Source organism: Microtus oregoni, unplaced genomic scaffold (assembly GCF_018167655.1).
Source record: "Microtus oregoni isolate MIOR12 unplaced genomic scaffold, Mior012 000040F_ref0000088, whole genome shotgun sequence".
NCBI lineage: Eukaryota > Metazoa > Chordata > Mammalia > Rodentia > Cricetidae > Microtus > Microtus oregoni.
The window spans coordinates 18928641-18947497 of record NW_024543207.1 but is presented as its reverse complement, the minus strand read 5'-3'; the positions used below and the strand labels follow the sequence as shown (position 1 = coordinate 18947497).

General features: G+C 50.1%; 1 protein-coding gene across 1 annotated transcript; it reads right to left on the bottom strand.

Annotated features, from left to right (window-relative positions):
* Nucleotides 1-6862: 6862 nt before the first annotated feature.
* On the bottom strand, nucleotides 6863-12732 carry Med10 (mediator complex subunit 10). Its single transcript, XM_041632203.1, has 4 exons — nucleotides 12537-12732; nucleotides 10896-10979; nucleotides 9095-9197; nucleotides 6863-7373 (listed from the first exon to the last, which is right to left on the bottom strand). Exons 1-4 carry the CDS (start codon nucleotides 12656-12658, stop codon nucleotides 7275-7277), a joined length of 408 nt encoding a protein of 135 aa, XP_041488137.1. The 5' UTR covers nucleotides 12659-12732; the 3' UTR covers nucleotides 6863-7274.
* Nucleotides 12733-18857: the final 6125 nt, after the last annotated feature.

Below are 18857 nucleotides of genomic sequence, written 5' to 3'. Positions count from 1 at the left end.
CTTTAAAAGGTATTTGCAAACAAGTTCATTATTACTAGTGACATTTTTATTGACCTTTATTTTCTGTCTCAAAATAATTCTGAGATAATATCCCCTACTCCAAGAGCAATCATCACACTGCAGAAGTACTGTTCTCCACACTTGAGATTTGGGTTGGCCCTAAAATGAGTATTTTCTCTTTTATGGCTGGAATTCTAATAATAGCAACCATGGCAGATGGGGAGCATGTGAAATTGGGACTAAACCACGGTCCAGAGGGAACTGAGAAAGGGCTCCCTCCTGCGCTGCCTCTGCGGGCTTTCATTTCACAGGATTAATGGGCAGGCAATCCCTGGTAAATATCAGGCACTTCTTCCCAAGGATGCGAAGCTTGGCAAACTCCCTGGACTACTGCTCATAAATGGCTGTCAATCACATGAGGCGGTGGGCTCAGGCCTAGGCCGCCCCCTCCCAGGGCGTCTTGACCACAAAGGCCGTCCCTGAGCTGCCCCCTACCCCACAGAACAGCAACTTTCTGCTCCACCTATCGAGAGGCAGGGCAGTGTCACAAGTAAGAGTGTGCAGCCCCACAGGGACCGCAAGTGCAGCAAGAGGAGACCATAGGGCTGGCTTCTGCCTGGACAGGTGTCGGAGGGTTATGAGTCCTAGCCACAGGGTTATGAGTGAGCCAATGAGTGAGCCAGGCTTTCTCCAAAGCCTGGATCTGGTGCTGTTTGTGTGGAGTGATTCCAGGGGCTTAACCAAGAAATACAGATCACCTCGGCACCTTCCGGAGCAGGTTTTCATCAGATCCTCGGGAGAGTCCTTGCGCCCAGGGGGATCTCATTCTGGGGAGCTGTGTGTATAGCAGGGGCAGCATCCCCTCAGCCAATGGCATGCACACAGGAGCTTATCGTGGATGAGAAACCAAATACCAACGGGGATAACATAGACGCTCGTGGTCCCGTTTCTTGGCCTGGAGTCTAAATTTCAGATCTGAATTACAAATGAACTGTATTTCTGTAAAATCCACCTCAGCCTTTCCTGAGGTAGGATAGTTTCTCACCAATTAACAGATGTGGGTGCCCAGAGGAGGGAGACTCGGTTCTGGCCTGTGAAGGCCTTCAGATAGCACATTAGCACAGTGCAACCCGCTTGGAAAGTTCTAGGCCAGTGAACTAAAGAACACAACGTGGACACATATGAGGAACCGAATAACGGAAGAGGTGTTGATCTACACACACACACACACACACACACACACACACACGCAACAGGTAGGGGGAGCCTACAGGTGGGGGCAATGGCTAAGCCAGGAGAAGCGTTCAGATGTTGGTTGGTGCTGTTAAACAACTAAGACAGCAGCCGGGCGGTGGTGGCGCACGCCTTTAATCCCAGCACTCGGGAGGCAGAGGCAGGCGGATCTCTGTGAGTTCGAGACCAGCCTGGTCTACAGAGCTAGTTCCAGGACAGGCTCCAAAACCACAGAGAAACCCTGTTTCGAAAAACCAAAAAAAAAAAAAAAAAAAACAACTAAGACAGCACCTTGTGGGACTCCTAACAGTGGAGCAGGGGCTGTCTCCAACTCTTTGGCCAGCTTTTGGGACCCTACTCCTCATAGTGGGTTGCCTTGTCCAGCCTTAATACAAGCATAAGTGTCTAGGCTTGCTGCAACTTTGTTTGCCATGTTTGGTTGATAGCCATAGGAAGCCTGCCCTTTTCTGAATAGAAATAAAAGAGAGGAGTTTGTGGGGGCAAAGGAGGAGGTAGGGGGAGGGACTAGGAGTCGACGAGGGAGGAGAAACTGTGGTTGGGATATAAATAATAACAATAAATTTAAAAATCATTTTTTAAAATATGTTTCTATAAATTTAAAAAGAAAGAAAGAGAGGGAGGGAAGGAAAGAAGAAGAGAGGGAGGGAGACGGGAGGGAGGGAGGGACGGAGGGAGGGACGGAGGGAGGGAGGGAGGACCCTCAACATTGTTTGCCACTGCAGAGGCAGAGGCTCTGGAAGGAAGACAATGCGTCTGTCTGGTTGAACACGAGTCTCTCTTCTTTTTCTCGAAGAAAAGATTCACAGGGCATCTCAAGTGGAAAAGGATGTGCCAACTGGGGTGCATGATACCATCTTTCTGGATTTTTATGAACATAAACCTGGATGTATACTTCCGCTGGTCTCACGGAAGCATACGCAGTGAGGGAGGAATGAGTCTGGGGTCCAGAGCTCTGCACCCCGAATGTCCTTCACATGCAGAGCAGACATGTGGGGCAGGATTCTCTCCAACACAATCTGTTTCTGCCTGGTGAATAAATAGCATTTGTACAAACACAGGTCTACTTAATTCAACAAGAGGAACAATAAAAAACAGACTTAAATCGATGCCCTAAAAACCGTGCTGGATAAATGGGAGGCTCAGCTCTGTGTGCTGACTCAGACCTTGGCTGCTCACCATGGACAGCTAATAAATGGCTATTAATAAGAGTGACGAGAACGGCCAGTAACCATTTGCCTCTGCAACACAATTAGCTTCACAGCAGGGTTCGCTGCACATCGGAACGGTGGCCTTCGATTTTCACTCATATCCCCAGTCTAAAGCAGCCCGACAATGGTGGAAGTCATCCTGTGTCTTGCTTTGTGCCTTGGGATTGTTAGTCAGCCGACTCTGGGCCCCAGCTGCTGCTTTGGATGAAATTGGTGGATGCTGTGTTAATGTCCCTTTGGGACGCTGACACTCCAACCTGCATACTCACAGATTAATCAACAGCACTGCACTAACTGGTGGCCCGAGGGCCACCTTAAGATATATGTCTCCCCAGTACTCCAGGGGGGAGTAAGGGGGATTGCAGGGTGGAGCAACAGAGTGAGAAGGGAGGGTGGGAGGATCCATATCCTCCACACTTAGTGCTGAGGCAGCCACTGGAAAAGGCACTAGCAAGAGCCAGAATCCTCAAAAGAAAAGGTGGGGAGAAGACGGGGGCATAGGAAAAATAGCCATGAGAAAAGGCAAGAGATGGTACAGGGCTTGAGATGCCAGGGCTTGCATGCTTCCACAGAGCCCATCACTAAGAAAGAAGGAGGAGGATACCAAAAACACAGCAAAGTGGGGACAGACAGCAGTGGCTGAAGAAAAGAGGGGGATCTTTACCAGGTGCATCTTTGGACAGTTAGGCCCACAGGAGCCCACCACTACAGTGAGTGATGCCTGCTGTAGGTCAGCTCCAGGCTCCCCCCACCCACCAGCCCAAGGGCTCAGGAAAGTTGTGCCTCCTGGGTACTCCCCCAGACTCAGAAACCCAGGGAAGACACCCAGCTTGCTTACCGTCTGGCTATACCTTGCCTGGGCCAGCATCTGTGCTCCTAACTTAGGGCTACAGTGGGCAGGAATAAAGGTTAAGGCAGCCAGGAAGGGCAGTGGCTGGCCAAAGCCCGTCTACTACTGCCACCAGGAGCAGGCCTGGAGGACAGAAGACCTCTGACCTTGCAGTTCCTGATCTGTGTGCAGCAGAGTGGACAGGGTGGGTGCGGAAGCCCGTGCTGACGTCTGTTCTGTTTCTTTTCACGTGTGTGTGCATGTGTGTGTGCGTGTGTGTGCATGTGTGTACAGGTGTATGTCCACATGGATGCCTGGTTGTACAGAGGTTGGGCTTGGCATGGGCAGTCTTCATCGACTGTTCTCCATCTCATTCACTGAGACAAGGCTGAACAAGGGGCCAGTAAGCTCAGACTGTCTTGCTAGCCAGCTTGTCCTGGAGTCACTGTACCCATCAGGAGTTAAGGCGGTCCTGTCCTCAGGCCTGTTCAACAAGCACTGACTGTGCCCGCTGAGCCTCCACAGGAAACTCCTCACTATCTGGAACCTTCACAGATAATGCTCCTGAGTCTATTGTAAACAACCTCTGCTCAAGTCAAACAAGGTGCAAGGCTGGATTTGCCCTTCTGCAGTGGAGTCCTCTGCCCCACCTGTGTTACACAGCCACCTTAACTGCTGGTCAGGAAGAGGGGCTGCAGGAAGTGATGTCATCACAAACTCCCAAGAAATCAACTGCAGCAGCAAAGGGCAAGAGGATGGGGTGCAGAGCAGGGGGGCACAGGGGAGAGTGGAGGGCAGAGCAGGGGGTGCACAGGGGAGAGGGTGGAGGGCAGGGCAGGGGGTGCACAGGGAAGGGGATGGAGAGGAGGGCAGGGGGCACACAGGGAAGGAGGTGGAGGGGAGGGCAGGGGACACACAGGGAAGGGGATAGAGGGGAGGGCAGGGGGCACACAGGGAAGGGGATGGAGAGGAGGGCAGGGGGCACACAGGGAAGGAGATGGAGGGGAAGGCAGGGGGCACACAGGGAAGAGGCTGGAGGGAAGGGCAGGGGGCACACAGGGTAGGGGATGGAGAGGAGGGCAGGGGGCACACAGGGAAGAGGCTGGAGGGGAGGGCAGGGAGTGCCACAGGGAAGGAAACCAAAGAGGGGCAGCCGGGCCAGAGAAGACCAGCATTGTGGCAGTAGTGGAGATCCTCACAATGGTGCCCCCACCAATCTGCTGCTCTGCTGACCCCCGATTCTGAACCAGACAACTCTGCAAACAAAACCAGGAATCAATATTCCATCAGTGGCCTTGTCTTCGCGGTCTGTGTTCACAGTGGCCTCTCGTCTTCAGCGGCACTGGCTGCCATCCTTCCTGTTCTCATTATTGCAGCTCCGTCATGAAAATCAACAGCCACAACACTCCTGCCACCTCAGCTGTCTGCAGCCACATCACACTAATGGCCAGTCTGTCTCCTCCTTGCCTTATAGCTCATGCTGCGAGTTAGGGAAATTACATAACCTGTGCACCAGCTCAGGCTGACATTGTCTGGTGCTGTGGGACCCACACAGCATCATCCTCAGCTCCCAGAGCCAATGCAGTGTCCAGTCTGTGGGCTGGCTAAATGTGTGGTCTGCAAAAAGACATTCATGTCCAACAATATCTGTGAGCCAGGACCAGCACCCGCTCCGGAGAAAGGCGAAGAGGGCAGAAAGGCCCTTCTGTCTCCTTGTCACTGATGGTTGACAATAAAGAGAAACCAGGAACAAGCAAACACTATGGAGAGGAGTGGGCTCGGTCCTCCCTCTGCCATTCTGTGTGGGCGTTCTCCCTGAAAGCAGTCCCAGGTGGAACACACGACCCTGACTGAAGCCTGCAGCACCTCATACCTGGCCTCCAAGCAGGCAGCAGGCAGCAGCCTGGCCCAGGAAAGGGCTACAGTTGGCCCTTGGATTCCACCAGCTCCTCCCACATACCTAGATGTTTACAATGTACATGTCTGCATCCCGTCTCTGTGTTTACCATGCATGTACCAAAAGAAATGACCCAATGTACGGCTTTTGAAACTGTTTTCAAATCAGTAATGGCAGAGCCTGTATACCAGGTCTTACCGGTGTTGGGGGGGGGGGGGGTGGAGCTTTGACATTCATTCATTGGGGGTGGAGTGTGAGGAGAACACACCTCACCATCCAAGAAGGGAATTCAGTCCTTCTCATGCACATTTTTCCTTCTTGAGCATCAATGTGAGCATCCTGACCAGTGTGCTCTGTTTCCCTCCCCCACAGGCTCCCTCGTGCGCTCTGCTCAATCCTAGCTGCCCAAACCAAGCTGGCTGCACCTTCACTCATGACCTCATTTTCTGCATGCAGTAATGAGGTTTTCACGCAGGTACCAGTGTGTCAAGGCCGTCTGCAAGGATCCTGAATTCTCAGGCTCTCACAGTCAACTGCCAACCACAGTATTTCCTCCCTCCTAGCAAACAAAAGAAAAATATTGTCTCTCTACAGACTTGCATTTTTGCTGTCCTCTATCCAAACCTCTCAAACTCCCGAGCCACCTGCCCTGGGAAGAACAAGACAGATATAGGCATGAGCAGGCTGTGTCCTCAGACACAAGACAGATACAGGCATGAGCAGGCTGTGTCCTCAGACACAAGACAGACACAGGCATGAGCAGGCTGTGTCCTCAGACACAAGACAGACACAGGCATGAGCAGGCTGTGTCCTCAGACACAAGACAGACACAGGCATGAGCAGGCTGTGTCCTCAGACACAAGACAGACACAGGCATGAGCAGGCTGTGTCCTCAGACACAAGACAGACACAGGCATGAGCAGGCTGTGTCCTCAGACACAAGACAGACACAGGCATGAGCAGGCTGTGTCCTCAGACACAAGACAGACACAGGCATGAGCAGGCTGTGTCCTCAGACACAGCAACACAATGAGACTGGACACAGGCCACCAATGCCAGGCACTGCATGGCTAAAGCTGCCAAGAGGGCATGGGGTGGACTGAGTGGTGGTCCCTCAGAAGTATGTCCACCTGAGCTCTATAAGCATGACCTTACTTACAAAAAGTGTCTCTGCAGACATCATGTTAAAATCTAGGGGCTGTATTATACTTTTATGACCATAACAAATATATCTGTACAGCTGTGAGAAACAGACCTCCTCTTTTTAAAAAGCTTTGTTACACATCCTCTCCCTAAGCAGGCCCAGCAACACGAGGCAGAGAACTAGTTAACCAGAGCCCCGCAGCCTGCCTTACACATACAGCCGCATGCCCTGCTTGACCCTCCCCAGCCCACAGGTCCCCTGAAGGGAAGCAGAAGCCCCATGGTCAGGGGTCCACCCACACTCCACAGCTGAGCAGCACTGCTCTATAGCACTTTCCAGTACCGTGAGCAGTCTGTTCTTCAGCACACGCCTGTAAGAGAGAGACTGGGAAATGGGAGCACCCAGCTGGATAGCTTTTCCTACCTACACACCTGAAAAAAATCATTGTTTTATGAACATAACACTTGAGGGAATTAACAGGTGACTGTTCACAGGATACGCTGTTCTCAGAAATAATTACATGGAATGAGCCATGTAAAACTTAAGACTTTATTCTTTCTAGTTGAAACTCATGAAAACAATTGCATTCTTATGCACCACATCTGAAAATGTGAAATATAAAAGCCAGTTTTGTCTCATGATACTGTAACAGAACAGAGTACATAAGCAGAGAACGTCAAGTAGGATCCCAATCCCAAGTCACATTTCAGCAAGGCTGTCCTCCTGCCTGCTTTCCCCAAAGGAAGAAGGGACCACCAAGGGTCTGTGAGTTGCAGGACAGCTGGGCACAGCTCTGCTCCTCCAGTCTGCGTCCCACAAGGTCAAGAGGATGGGAGGTGGAGGTAGGCGCGAGGCCAGTTCACATGGCTGGAAGGCAGCGTCGGCAGGCACAGCTTCTCACTGATCAGTCCGGCAATTAAAGGGTGTGGGGTCTTCACACACTTAGGAGGGGGGGTGATCCTCCCCCCGAATGCTCCGGTACTTGGCCATGTCTTCTGGAAATACTTTAGAAAGTTCCTGAATCAGCAGGCTTTTAAATTTCTACAAACAAAAATAGCTATGTCAAAAAAATCCAGGTTATAGACAACATGGCCCCTCCAAGGAGCCCACAGTCCCCAGTGGGCCACCAGAAGGGATGCAGCCAATCACTGGAGTGTCTGCAGTTAAGATGTTCCAGGGACAAGAGCGCTCTGGAAGGGGACCAGGTTTTAAGACGACTCCTTCCCTCTATCCAGGTGCTCCTCCCCACAGAGGAGGTGACTTCCACAGGGCTAACACTCAATGAAGCAGTTACTCACTGGAATCACATGGAGGTCACGCACATGTGTAAACACCTCCTGAAGCACGGGAAATACATCATCTACTGCAAACACCACAGTTCTCCGCCACTCCTGTTCTAACATTAGTTCTACCCCAGTCTTAGAAGCTGTCCAGTGTGCCTGCACCCCAAGCCTCCACTCTATGGGTCACAAGGTCAAAGTCAGGAAGACACACTCTGCTTCACTACAACAGAAAAAAGTTCTCACAAGTGTTAACTGGTGCCCACTGGGGGAACACAGGCTGCAAAAAATGTGCCTTGAGACTGCCACAGCTCTCAGGTGAGAACAGGCACACAGTGCCACAGGTGCACAGAGAAGATTAACCACATGGGCACCAGCAGTGGGCACTGCACTCTAGCAGGCCAAGGCAATGAAACTAAGACGCTGGTGGGACCAGAGGCCTTAGCCCCAAGGGCAGTAACTGTGTCCACAGAGGGGATTTCTGCTGTGTCCAGGAAGTCCTCAACCCAAGCTGATGGGAGACATAATGCATGGGCTCAATGCTAAAAGGATCAGCCCCACTTCTGTGGCCTACGGTCTGACAGAAGCCATGCTCACTCCTGCCCCTCAGCTAGAGCCTTCTCTGAGCACCAGGCATGTCTGCACTGACCTGCACACAGGACACAGCACACACCAAGACTGGCTGATAATGGGCAGGGAGTGGGCAGTACAGGGCAGACGTGTGACCCTGGAACTTAACTATCAGACAGAGTGGACAGTGAGTAGAGAAAGAAAAATGGGCACTTGAGCCAGCACCCTGGGGAAAGAAACTTTCAGGAAGGCCTGTGAGCCTCTCAGAGGAATATGACCAGGCTGACAACAGAACAAGACAGGGCCTGGAGGCTAGCAGGGAGCCCAGAAGACACTAAAGCATACGGTGCTCTCACTGCAGGCCACACAGTGCATCCGCTGGAGACCAGGCCAGGAGGGTCCAAACAGAAAAGCGAACACTATCCGAACCACAGTTCAGTGACCTGAGAGAGAAAACTGCAGTTCACACTCAGGGCACAGCTCCCTGGTCGGGGCAAGGGGGCCAAGCTCTCTGTAGGGAGTTCCTAGGGGTCTGAAGGCAGATGCTAGAGACCACATAAACCTTCCAGGATCCTCCACCTGCAGCCCGCTGACACAGAAAAGGCCTCCAGTCAGGGTCGATACAGAAGATGTCACCCAAAAAAGTCAAATGGGAAAGCCACACTGAAAGCCCCACTGGCCAGGGACACCACCAGACAAAATGTAAGATGTTAATCTGTTTCCTTGTTTGTCACAGGGCTGTGGCTCAGTGACATTCAACATAACTATTACACATGCCAGAAGTCCCACTGTGTGGCAGTCATACAGCCCACAGAGACTAACAGCAAGGTCCGTCAGCCACGCTTACTCGCGACAGGCTGCCCTCCCGCAGGGCACACAGTGAGCACGCTGACACAACGGCCTTGGTCTTACCTTCATTGTGTCAATCTTCCCCTTGACTTGCTCATTTTTGGCCAGAGCCCTCTCCAGGCACTCTTTGGTATAGAGCTGGGGATTTCGACCTTGATCGATGTATCTGCAAACAAGAACATCTCCGTCAACTCAGCTGACGCACCTAACTTTTTTCTGGAAAGTAGGCAAGGATCAAAAAATAAAGTCCAGTAGGCACAGCTTCCGGTCTAGGAAGCAGCTCTTCCACTTAGAACTAAGTCCTCAGATTTCTCCAAGCATGCACCTCTATTTCTAGTGCCCGTGAGGCAAGAAATGATCACTAGGCACCCCTGACAGCACAAGCCATACAGCACCCCCTTACATCTGTGCAGCACTCACCACTCACAACACATGTGCATAAAGAAACAAATGCACACGGGCTTCTGCCCTTCGGGTCCTCAAACAGCCCATACGATAAAGACGCGCTTGAGTGTGGTGCAGCTCGGGCCTGGGACGTGGAGCCTGACTGCTCACACGCTGTGTGAGGAAGCTAACAGGAGGAGTGGAGGGGCCACGGAAGGGACACACAGCGTCCATCTGGTGGAGATGGTGTTCTCAATACACTGCCTTATACACACCCCAGTGACCTAATGATGTTTCTCTCCAGCTATTGCAAGACAATACAACTACCCTAACAGTGTTAACATGTTTAGTCAAAATGCAATCATATCCTGATGTCATGAAATCCACTGCCCACCATATCCAGATTTTACCAAGAACAGACTACCTGGCTAGGTCTGTACAGTGAATAAATCCGAATCATTCAGCAATATTCAGGTTAATACTCATTAAATTGACCTTTATTTATGACAAACGGCCAAAATACCAATTTCTAGAATTTGCATTTCAATTTGGTGCTTTTGTAGTAAAGAAAGCAGCAGATTCTGGAGACTTTCTAAGCAAATGCATTTCAAACAGAAGAGCATGAAAAGATGCCATCGCATGTGTTATGTAAGCAAGCGGCTCCTCAACTGGGGGGTGGCTGCTGTTTTCTAAGACCCAGAAGTTGAACTGCACAAAGGCAAACACTGTGCTGAAGGGGAGGGTATTTCATCCTTGCTCTGGACAGCCCATGTGCCTATCAGTGTGCATGAGCCAGGTCACAGGAGCCTGTGTTCCTCCCAGTGCTCAGAGCCCATTCGGGAAGACGCTGAAGCATCTGCTCCTGGGAGCTCACGGGCCACTCTCCTCTCAGCCACTGCTGTGGCAGGTCTACAGGATGGCCTGCCACACCCACCAGGACTGAGGGATTCCTCCTCCCAATAGGAGGGACCACCTCCCAGGTCCAGGTCACCACAGGAAGCTTCTTGAACAGATGAAATTATTTTCCAGATGTCTGTGGATATATTTTTTTATTTTGTGTTATAGCTCACACACAACTCTCATTTTGTTTGTTTTTGTTTTCAAGACAGGATTTCTCTGTGTAGCCCTGGCTGTCCTGGAACTCTCTGAAGACCAACTGACCTCAAACTCACGAGAGCTGCCTGCCTCTGCCCCCTACGTGCTGGGATCAACCTGTCCACCACCACACCAAGCCACAGCTCTTTAATTCATAAATTAAGAGCTTTCTCTTCACTGAACTCAGAAACCTGTTTTTATATACTTTTAATTTCCCATTTCCATGTGACTCCATTTTCAACAACACAACCCTGGGGTGACACTTACCCTTTTTTAAGTCCACTTGTTCACTACATGCCATGAGACAGGCATTCCTGTCTGCTTCTCTCGCACGCCGCCCTCACACCCACATTCAGAGCCAGCAGAGACCCACAGCCATACTCACTCAAAGACTTCCAAAGGCACCATGATATCGTGCAGCTGCTGTCTGCACTTGTCTATGTCCTGTAAGCCCGTAACAATAAAGTTCCTGGAGAAAGAGCAGAGGGGTGTGGGGTTAGCTCCGACGACAGCACAGGCACAACCCCCACACAGCAAGGCTCACTGGGTTTCAAGTCACGGTGGTTAAAATGGCAAGGTCGGGGACACTGAGGCAGATAACTGAGGACACAGCGGGGTACGAGATAGCCACACTAACTAGATAAGAGAGAGACAGGGCCCTGGGAACAGCCACAAAGCCGGTCTCAGCAGGCTCGGGTCTAGGCAATGCTCCAGTTTGCCTGCATCCCACAAAGCCCTCCCTGAGGAGGAGTGCAAAATATCACTGCCCTCTACTCTGGTAAACATCTAGCCTTGCCCTCATCCTTGCCCTCAGCTTTAACAGACTCAGCTGTGGGTACTGTGGGTAAGGATGACTTCCAGGGCAGTCTCCCATTCCAGAACGGGGACTAGGGGGATGGGGGATCAGAGCAGATTTCCAGGTCCAGACACTAGAGGCAGGCCTTGCCTTTCTGCTGAGCTGGGTATGTCTCCGCTGGGGGTAGCTCTCTTCTCCCAGCCTACTAGATGAACCTTGAGTACCTGCTTGCTACACCTGCTCCCTCATGCTAACTTTGAACAAAGACAGCTGCAGTGGCTGCCTCCAAGGGAGTCAGGAGACCCCTGCCACCCTCAACAAGCTGCTGTGCAGCTCACACCTGAACCCTCTATTGCCACCAGATTCCGAGGACACCTCTGGATTTAATACCCTCAATAATCTTCCTTCTAAACTCAGGATGGAGGTGAAGAAAGAACAAAGTTTTCGAGAACACATGTCGTCTGAATGGCTTTCAGGGAAGGCAGCATGGAACACCTTGAGTAGAGGACCCACAGTCTGCAAGCCAGAAACCCACCCCTCCTGGGCTGACCCTCAGCCCCTCCCAGGGTCACCCTCCACCACCTAGCTGCGCTGTAAGGCAGTGAGGCCCGCTCTTAAATATTTTGTTTCCCTGTCCGGCATCCCAAAACCAGGCTGCATGACCAGCACAAAGATATTGCTGGAAGAAAAAAATAAAATAAAATCAACCCTCTGTGCCTTCTTCCACAGCCAGGCCTATGCAGCAGGTGGCTCTGGGCCCTCGGGAGGGGCTTGCTCCTCTTTAACTTAGAGGAGTGGACTCAGCCTCGCCGGCGGGGTGGGACGGGGGTGGGATGGGAGAGTAGTGCTCCCAGCCTCCCCGGTGGGATGGGGTAGGGGTGGGATGGAGTGGGGGTGGGCTGAGGTGGGGTGGGGTGGGGACGGAGTGGCTCCACCCTGCCCCGTAGGGACACGGAGGTGCCGGCGTCTCCGGTGGAATTGGGTGCGGTGGACTAGGGTGGGATGCAGTGGGCGGAGGGGTGATGTAGGTGAGGGTGGAGAGGTTCCAGCCTGCCCCGTAGGGTCACAGTGGTGCCGGCTTCCGTCCCCTTACCCCCCGCAGTAAAGTCCGGATGGAGCTGCCGCCCCAGCGCGGTCCATGGACCACAGCAGGAGGCCCTAGTGGGGGTCCCCAGATCAGCCGCAGGGGCTCCGCACAGAGGCGCCGACGCCCGCCCCGCCTGCACTCACAGTTTCTGGCTGAGCCCCGCCTGGCTGCTGGGCTGGAAGTCGCTGACGATGATGCCGAGCTGCCGAATGTTCTCCACGAACTTCTCCAGGTGCTCCTCCAGGTGGTCGAACTTCTCCGCCATGGCCGGCTCCGCCCGCCCCTCCGCTTGCAGCTTCCAGGGACTCAAGCTCGGCCCCGCTCTCCGCTTCCGGCTTCCGGACGCCCACTTCCGTTTCCTCGGGGAGGGCGGGGTCTCCTCGAGGACGGGGCCTAGCGCCGGGGGCGGGGCGAGGCTGGAGTCCTTGGCGGGGAAACTGCTGGGAGCGTCCATCGTGCGGGGAAATCACTGGAGAAAACGCGGCGGGTGTGTGTGTGTCGGGGGCGAGGAAAATAAAGACAGGGCGAGATTGAAATCTCCAAGCTGGTACCTTCAATGAAGAAAAACCAAGTCTCACCAGGAAAGGCAAGAAGGAGGCTAGGGTGAGGGAACTTAGTCACACAGACCCTGGTGTGTTCAAAATTCTAAAGCCTGGGAGATAAAAGCAATTTTCTTTAAAAGATAAACATAAATCTGGGCCCAGTGAGATGACTCCGTGGGTGAAGACACTTGCTGCTGAGCCTGACAGCCTGAATTCAGTCCCCAGAAGCCTACGCTGTAGAAGAGAACAGAACCCTATATATTGCCCTCTGAGCTCCATACAAGTGTGCCTACACACGACGTACACGGACACAAAATACATAAGCAAATGTATCTAAATAGGAAAATCAAAATAAAACCATGCTTTTTTAAACTGGCTGGGAGGCGAGAATCTCTTTCAAAAAAAAAATGCCTATGTCCTGGCTGCTTTTCACGCTCACTTTTTAAATTAATCAAACATTAAAGAAAAATGATTTCAAACTTCCACAGACGCTTTGAGAAGCTAGAAAAGGAACATTTCCCAGCCCAATTTAAAAGGTGCTATGACTTTGATGTAAAAATCAGTCCTGAAGGGCTAGAAGCAAAAATCTAAGTCAATTGATCATTCAATCCTCGTAAAAGGAAGGGTCTAATGGGACCGAGGAACAGGGAGAAAGGGGGTGCAGAGGGGTGTATAAGGGCTCTCATTAGTAGGGGTTCTCTAGACTAACAACTCAGAATGAATCTCCATATATATTTCATATACATATGAAATATGTCTGTTCTCCTTTACATATTTCATATAGAGAGTGAGTATTTATTAGAATGATCTACAGACAGCAGTCAAGATAATCCAACAATGGCTGGCTGTGAACACAAAGAGCAAGAACCCAGGAGTTGCTCAGTGCACGAGACTACTGTCTTGCTGCTCTTCAGAATGCTGGAATCCCAGAGACTGCTCTAATGCCAGAGATGGAACGGAATGGATGTGTGGCAAGGTTAATAAAAATCCAGAGACACGAAGTGGGGTTCAACCTGAAAGTCAGAAAAGCAAAACAGCCAGCCACTGACTCTTACCTCGACCTCAGTCCCAAATGGCGATCCTGCCTCCAGGAATCTCAGGAGGAGACTGTGTCTGAGAGCTGTCTCCTCCCGTTTTATATTCCTCTCCAGGGCTGGGATTAAAGGCGTGCACCACTGGGATTAAAGGCACTCACTGCCTGGTTTCTATAGCAACTAGTGTGGCTTCTGGGACTAAAGGCGTGCACCACTGGGATTAAAGGTATGCACCGCCCAGTTTCCATGGCAACCAGTGTGACTGCTGGGATTAAAGGTGTGTGTCATAATGGCTACTGGGATTAAAGGTGTGTGTTATCACTGCCTGGTCTGTAAGGCTGACCAGTGGGGCTGTTTTACACTCCGATCTTCAGGCAAGCTTTATTTATTAAAATACAAATGAAATGCCACTACATGGATGTCCTAGCAAGGTAAGATCAAGCTGTCAAAGAGAAAACATGGGTCCTTATACAGGCTTCCAGCAGAAGGTGTGGACCAGATTAAAATTGTATCCTCCTGCCTCCAGATCCAGATCAAAGACATCTGTCTCTTCCTGCCTTAAAGATCTGGGCTAGAAGTGGAGTCACCCACTTCAAATCAAACAAACAAATAAACAAATCCTCACTGCTGTGCCCTCCATTTCTGGATTCCAGTTAATTACAAATGGACTTAAGCTGACAACCAAGAACAGTGAGCACAGTTCTCTAGATGCCCTGAACTGATACACTGAATGCACGTGTATTTATTTTCATATATGGAGTCTAATATATGATATTAGACTGGCTGACAGGGTGTGGTCTAGGTAGCACAACATTAGCTGTCTCCTGATGGAAAGGCTGAGAATCTGGTAGTTATTCAGTCCACAGGGATGCAGGTCTCTGCTGTCTCAATCTGTTGCTGGGGTACTGGGGGATTCCTGGAGAGCCCACAGACCTGGAGGAGGCTGGACTTAGTGCAGGCTCCAGCAACAGGAGAGACAAACTTGCCAGAGAGAGTGAAGAGGAGCAAGGAGAAAGCAAAGTTTCTTTCTTCCGGTCATATTATATGAGTGCATGTGTCCCAGATTTAGAGTCCTTTCAATGTTCCAACTAAGAAACTACCTCTGGGCAGGGGTACACATGTAATCCCAGCACTTGGGAGGCAGAGGCAATCATATCTCTGTGAGTTTAAAGCCAAGCCCAGTCTAAATAGAGAGTTTCAGGACAGCTAGAGCTACATAGAGGAACCCTGTCTCAAAAAGGAAGGTAGAAAAGGAAAGAAAATCCATCAGCAGAGTGCCCAGCAACTTGGGTTTTCATTTATTTCAAAGGGAGCCAAGTTGAGAACAAAGTCTACTCATCACAAGTTCACCCTTGTCAACTTGACACATCATCACACCTCCTCATGTCGTGCTTACTTTATAAAACAATAACTAGGTCATAATTCTAACATGATATATTGTCCCATGTACAACTGCAAACATATTGCATATTTCATAATATGTCACAATGTTCCTTAATGTTTCATAACTTAAATGTGACAATATACATTTACAACATTTGACCACTGATATTATCTCAAATGACATTATATCATATGATAGCAAAATAGAGGAAAGAAAACACAAATGTTGGCTTAATAGGTGTGCATGTATGCCCAAACATGTTCACTGGGCAATGGCAGGAATAGCTGGGGAAACATGCTGTCCAGAGGCCATCCTATCTACCTGGTTGCTGAACTCCTCCTCAGCTGAAGTCACCATGTGATGAGCATCCAAATGGGGCACAAGTATCTCCACATCCTTCGTCCTTTGGAGAGAACGATCCCCATGCTTGTCCAGATAGCCTTCACACCAGTTTTCCAATCATGGCCCTGACCATCCAGCCAATGCACTGGCTACAGCCTATGCATCAGTAAAGAACTGCTCCTCTGGCCCTTTCTCCTTCCAAACAAAACATAGCCTGTGTATACCCACCAAGGTTCTTGCCAATCACATGTCTTTCAGGATTGTCCCAGAAGGAGGCTGTAATGCTGCAACTGTTCCCTTCTAAGTTGGCGCCTTAGTGTAGAACCATCAATAAACCAGGCCCTATTCTCTGTTCCTCGGTCAATGGATCACAAGACATAGCACATAAAGCTGTAGGTTCATGCTTTGGAGTAGAAGATGTTGTAACAAGAGTAGAAGCCGTGAGCACTTGAGCAACATCTTTATGTAACTGGTTTGTGCCCTCCAGATCACATATGTGCCACTTCCATTTGATAAATGTCCATCATGCATCAGCTTGTGATGGGCAGCTCAGATCACACAGTAACTGATGGGCCACTGTCAATCATTCAGTTTCCAGTAAGGCCTGGCAGACAAGAGTAGTCTGTCAAAGGAAGAATAGTTGTCTGCAGAAGTTGCCAGAGCCTCACTCCAAAAATCCCAACGGTCTCCTCAGTGATTCACCTATAGGGGTCTTCAAACAGCTCCAAACAGCATCCCTATCATCTGCCACAGACACCTCAAGTACCGTTGGGTCTGCTGGACGGTGTGGTCCAAATGACTTAGCTGCCACACAGCAGCCTGGATGTGTGGAGGAGTCTTCTCCTGTTCCAGGCCCTGCACAAGGCTAGCAGCTTTCCAAACCACTCCAGAAATGAGCTGAGGTAAGGCACTCATGAGGGAATGTTCTGCCTCCAGTGTTCACACAGACCCACTAAGCATTGGGTGTCTTTCTTGGCAGTGAAGGAGCCAGGTGCAATTACTTCTCCTTCACCTTTAAAGGAATATATCTGCATGCCCCACAGCAGTGGTCTCCTAGAAACGTGCCCGAGGTAGAAGGCATTTGAATTTTGATTGTGTTTGTTTCAGTCTTCTGAAGTACCTAACCTTTAGCAGCAAGTTCAAAGTGGTTGTTACCGCCTGCTCACTTGGTCCAGCCAGCAATGTTATCAATAAAGTGGACCAATGTGATATTTTGTGGAAGAGACAGATCAAGATCCCTTTGAACTAAGTTACGACACAGGGCTGGGGAGTTAATAAACCCTTGCGATAAAACAGTGAAGATGTGCTGCTGGCCGTGTGGGCTGAAAGCAAATTGTTAGCTATCACAGGGCAGTGGAGGGGGATTATGCTTAATATACAATATATCCTCGTACTGTAAGTAACTGAAAGCAGTTGCAAAATATGAGACAAATCGCTGCATAACATCTCCCAGACTGCGTGATTGGTACCCTGCTTTAGTTTTGCTCGCACACCTGAGATGGGGCTTTGTGTGGCAGTCACAGCCGGCTCTGCCACGCGGGGTTTCAGCTGAGCTGGTGTCACTGTAGGTCTCAGGACTTACATGCAAGATGGTTCATTCCAGTGTTGCCACGTTAGTAGATGTTAGCTGAGCCTCAGACTGAAGACCGTGGGTCTCCTGCGGACAGATGTCCCTGTTGGAAGTGGGGCATTCTCTCCTCACTGTGTTTGGATACCAGAGTGTTCTGCTCCAGAAAAACAGATAGGAGCCTCGCCCACCTATCATGACCTCAGCTTGGAAGAACTGCCACAGCTCATCCGGAATCCCAGGAAGAGAACGTCCACTCAGACTCTCAGTGGAATAAAGAGAAAATGAATGTATTGGAAGAGCAGGGGTAGGGGATCTTCTGGAGTCCTGCTTACAAAATAAAGTCTGTAATTTATCACGTTTGGGGAAAGAAATAAATCATCCAATGGTGTTTTCCTAGGGCTATGTAAATGATCAAATATTAGAAAATTTACTTCTGTAACTAGAATATTCAAGAAATATAAAAAAATCTCATTATTTTTAAATAGATAAATTTCAATTATATATATGGGGTTTTTTTTAATTAAAGAAATGCTTTAAAAAAGAAAGTGGGCATTTTCTAAGCCTGACAGCTACAAAAACCTTTACAAGATACCAGGCTTTCTAAAATACTAAACTCGCAATGCCTCCTGTCCCGTTACTACGACTCCTGGGTGCTTATGTGGATACGGAGGGCTAGCTCTGTGGTGACCTCAGCCACAGCGGGAGCCTCAGCTCTGTGCTCCTGGAGGAGCCCCTACTGAGACACCAGGAGAGCTGGAAAATAATCAAGGTTTATGTTAGCAGGTAAGAAAGTAAAAGGATGGAGTATAGACAGATCAGAGCCGTAACAGCCAAGGCCTTCTCTTTTAACTGGACACCCAAGTCTGCTCTACCATTTCTCCTCCTCTTGTCCCCCCTTGAGGTGGTCTGAGATGATCCCCCTAAAAGAGGCAGTGACTTCCTTAGAAACTATCTTTACCCACAATTCAGCTTGCTACAGCTAGATACATTAGCTATTGGATTGGGAACAAAGGCATAACCACAGAATTGAGAGGTTAACTAGGGGAAAGGGGAAAGATGCTTGCCCATATTCCTCAGGAGGGGCTTGGAAGCCAGCTGAAGCCGACTGACTTTTCTGTTTTCCCCAGAATTCAGTCCCTCGTATCCCAGCTTTGCCACCTCTTAGGCACCTGTAAGCCTGCCTGTTTATTGTCCTCTGGACTTGACTGTGTTAACTATAGTCATTTAAACCTTAACATTTCTTTATACTATAGCAGTACCATAATGCTCTGGTCAGGATATAGTTTGACTCCAAACGTCTATATGTTGTTCCCAATATGGTGTTACTGAGGTGACTGAAGCTCTAAGCTGTGGGACCAAGTGTAAGATAAGCAGGACACAGGGTTTCCACTGGTACCTATGGGCTAACGGGCTAAAACTCAGGCTGCTGAGCCACTCCCACGGGGGATTTTCTCAATCAGATCATTCTAACCTGAACCGTACCTTCTGGCGGCAGCCCACCTAAGAGGACATGGAAGGAGGAGGCTGATTTCTCCCTGATTGCCCTCCTTTTCATCAGCAAGTTCATCTGTCCTGCTGCTGTGGCCTGTATC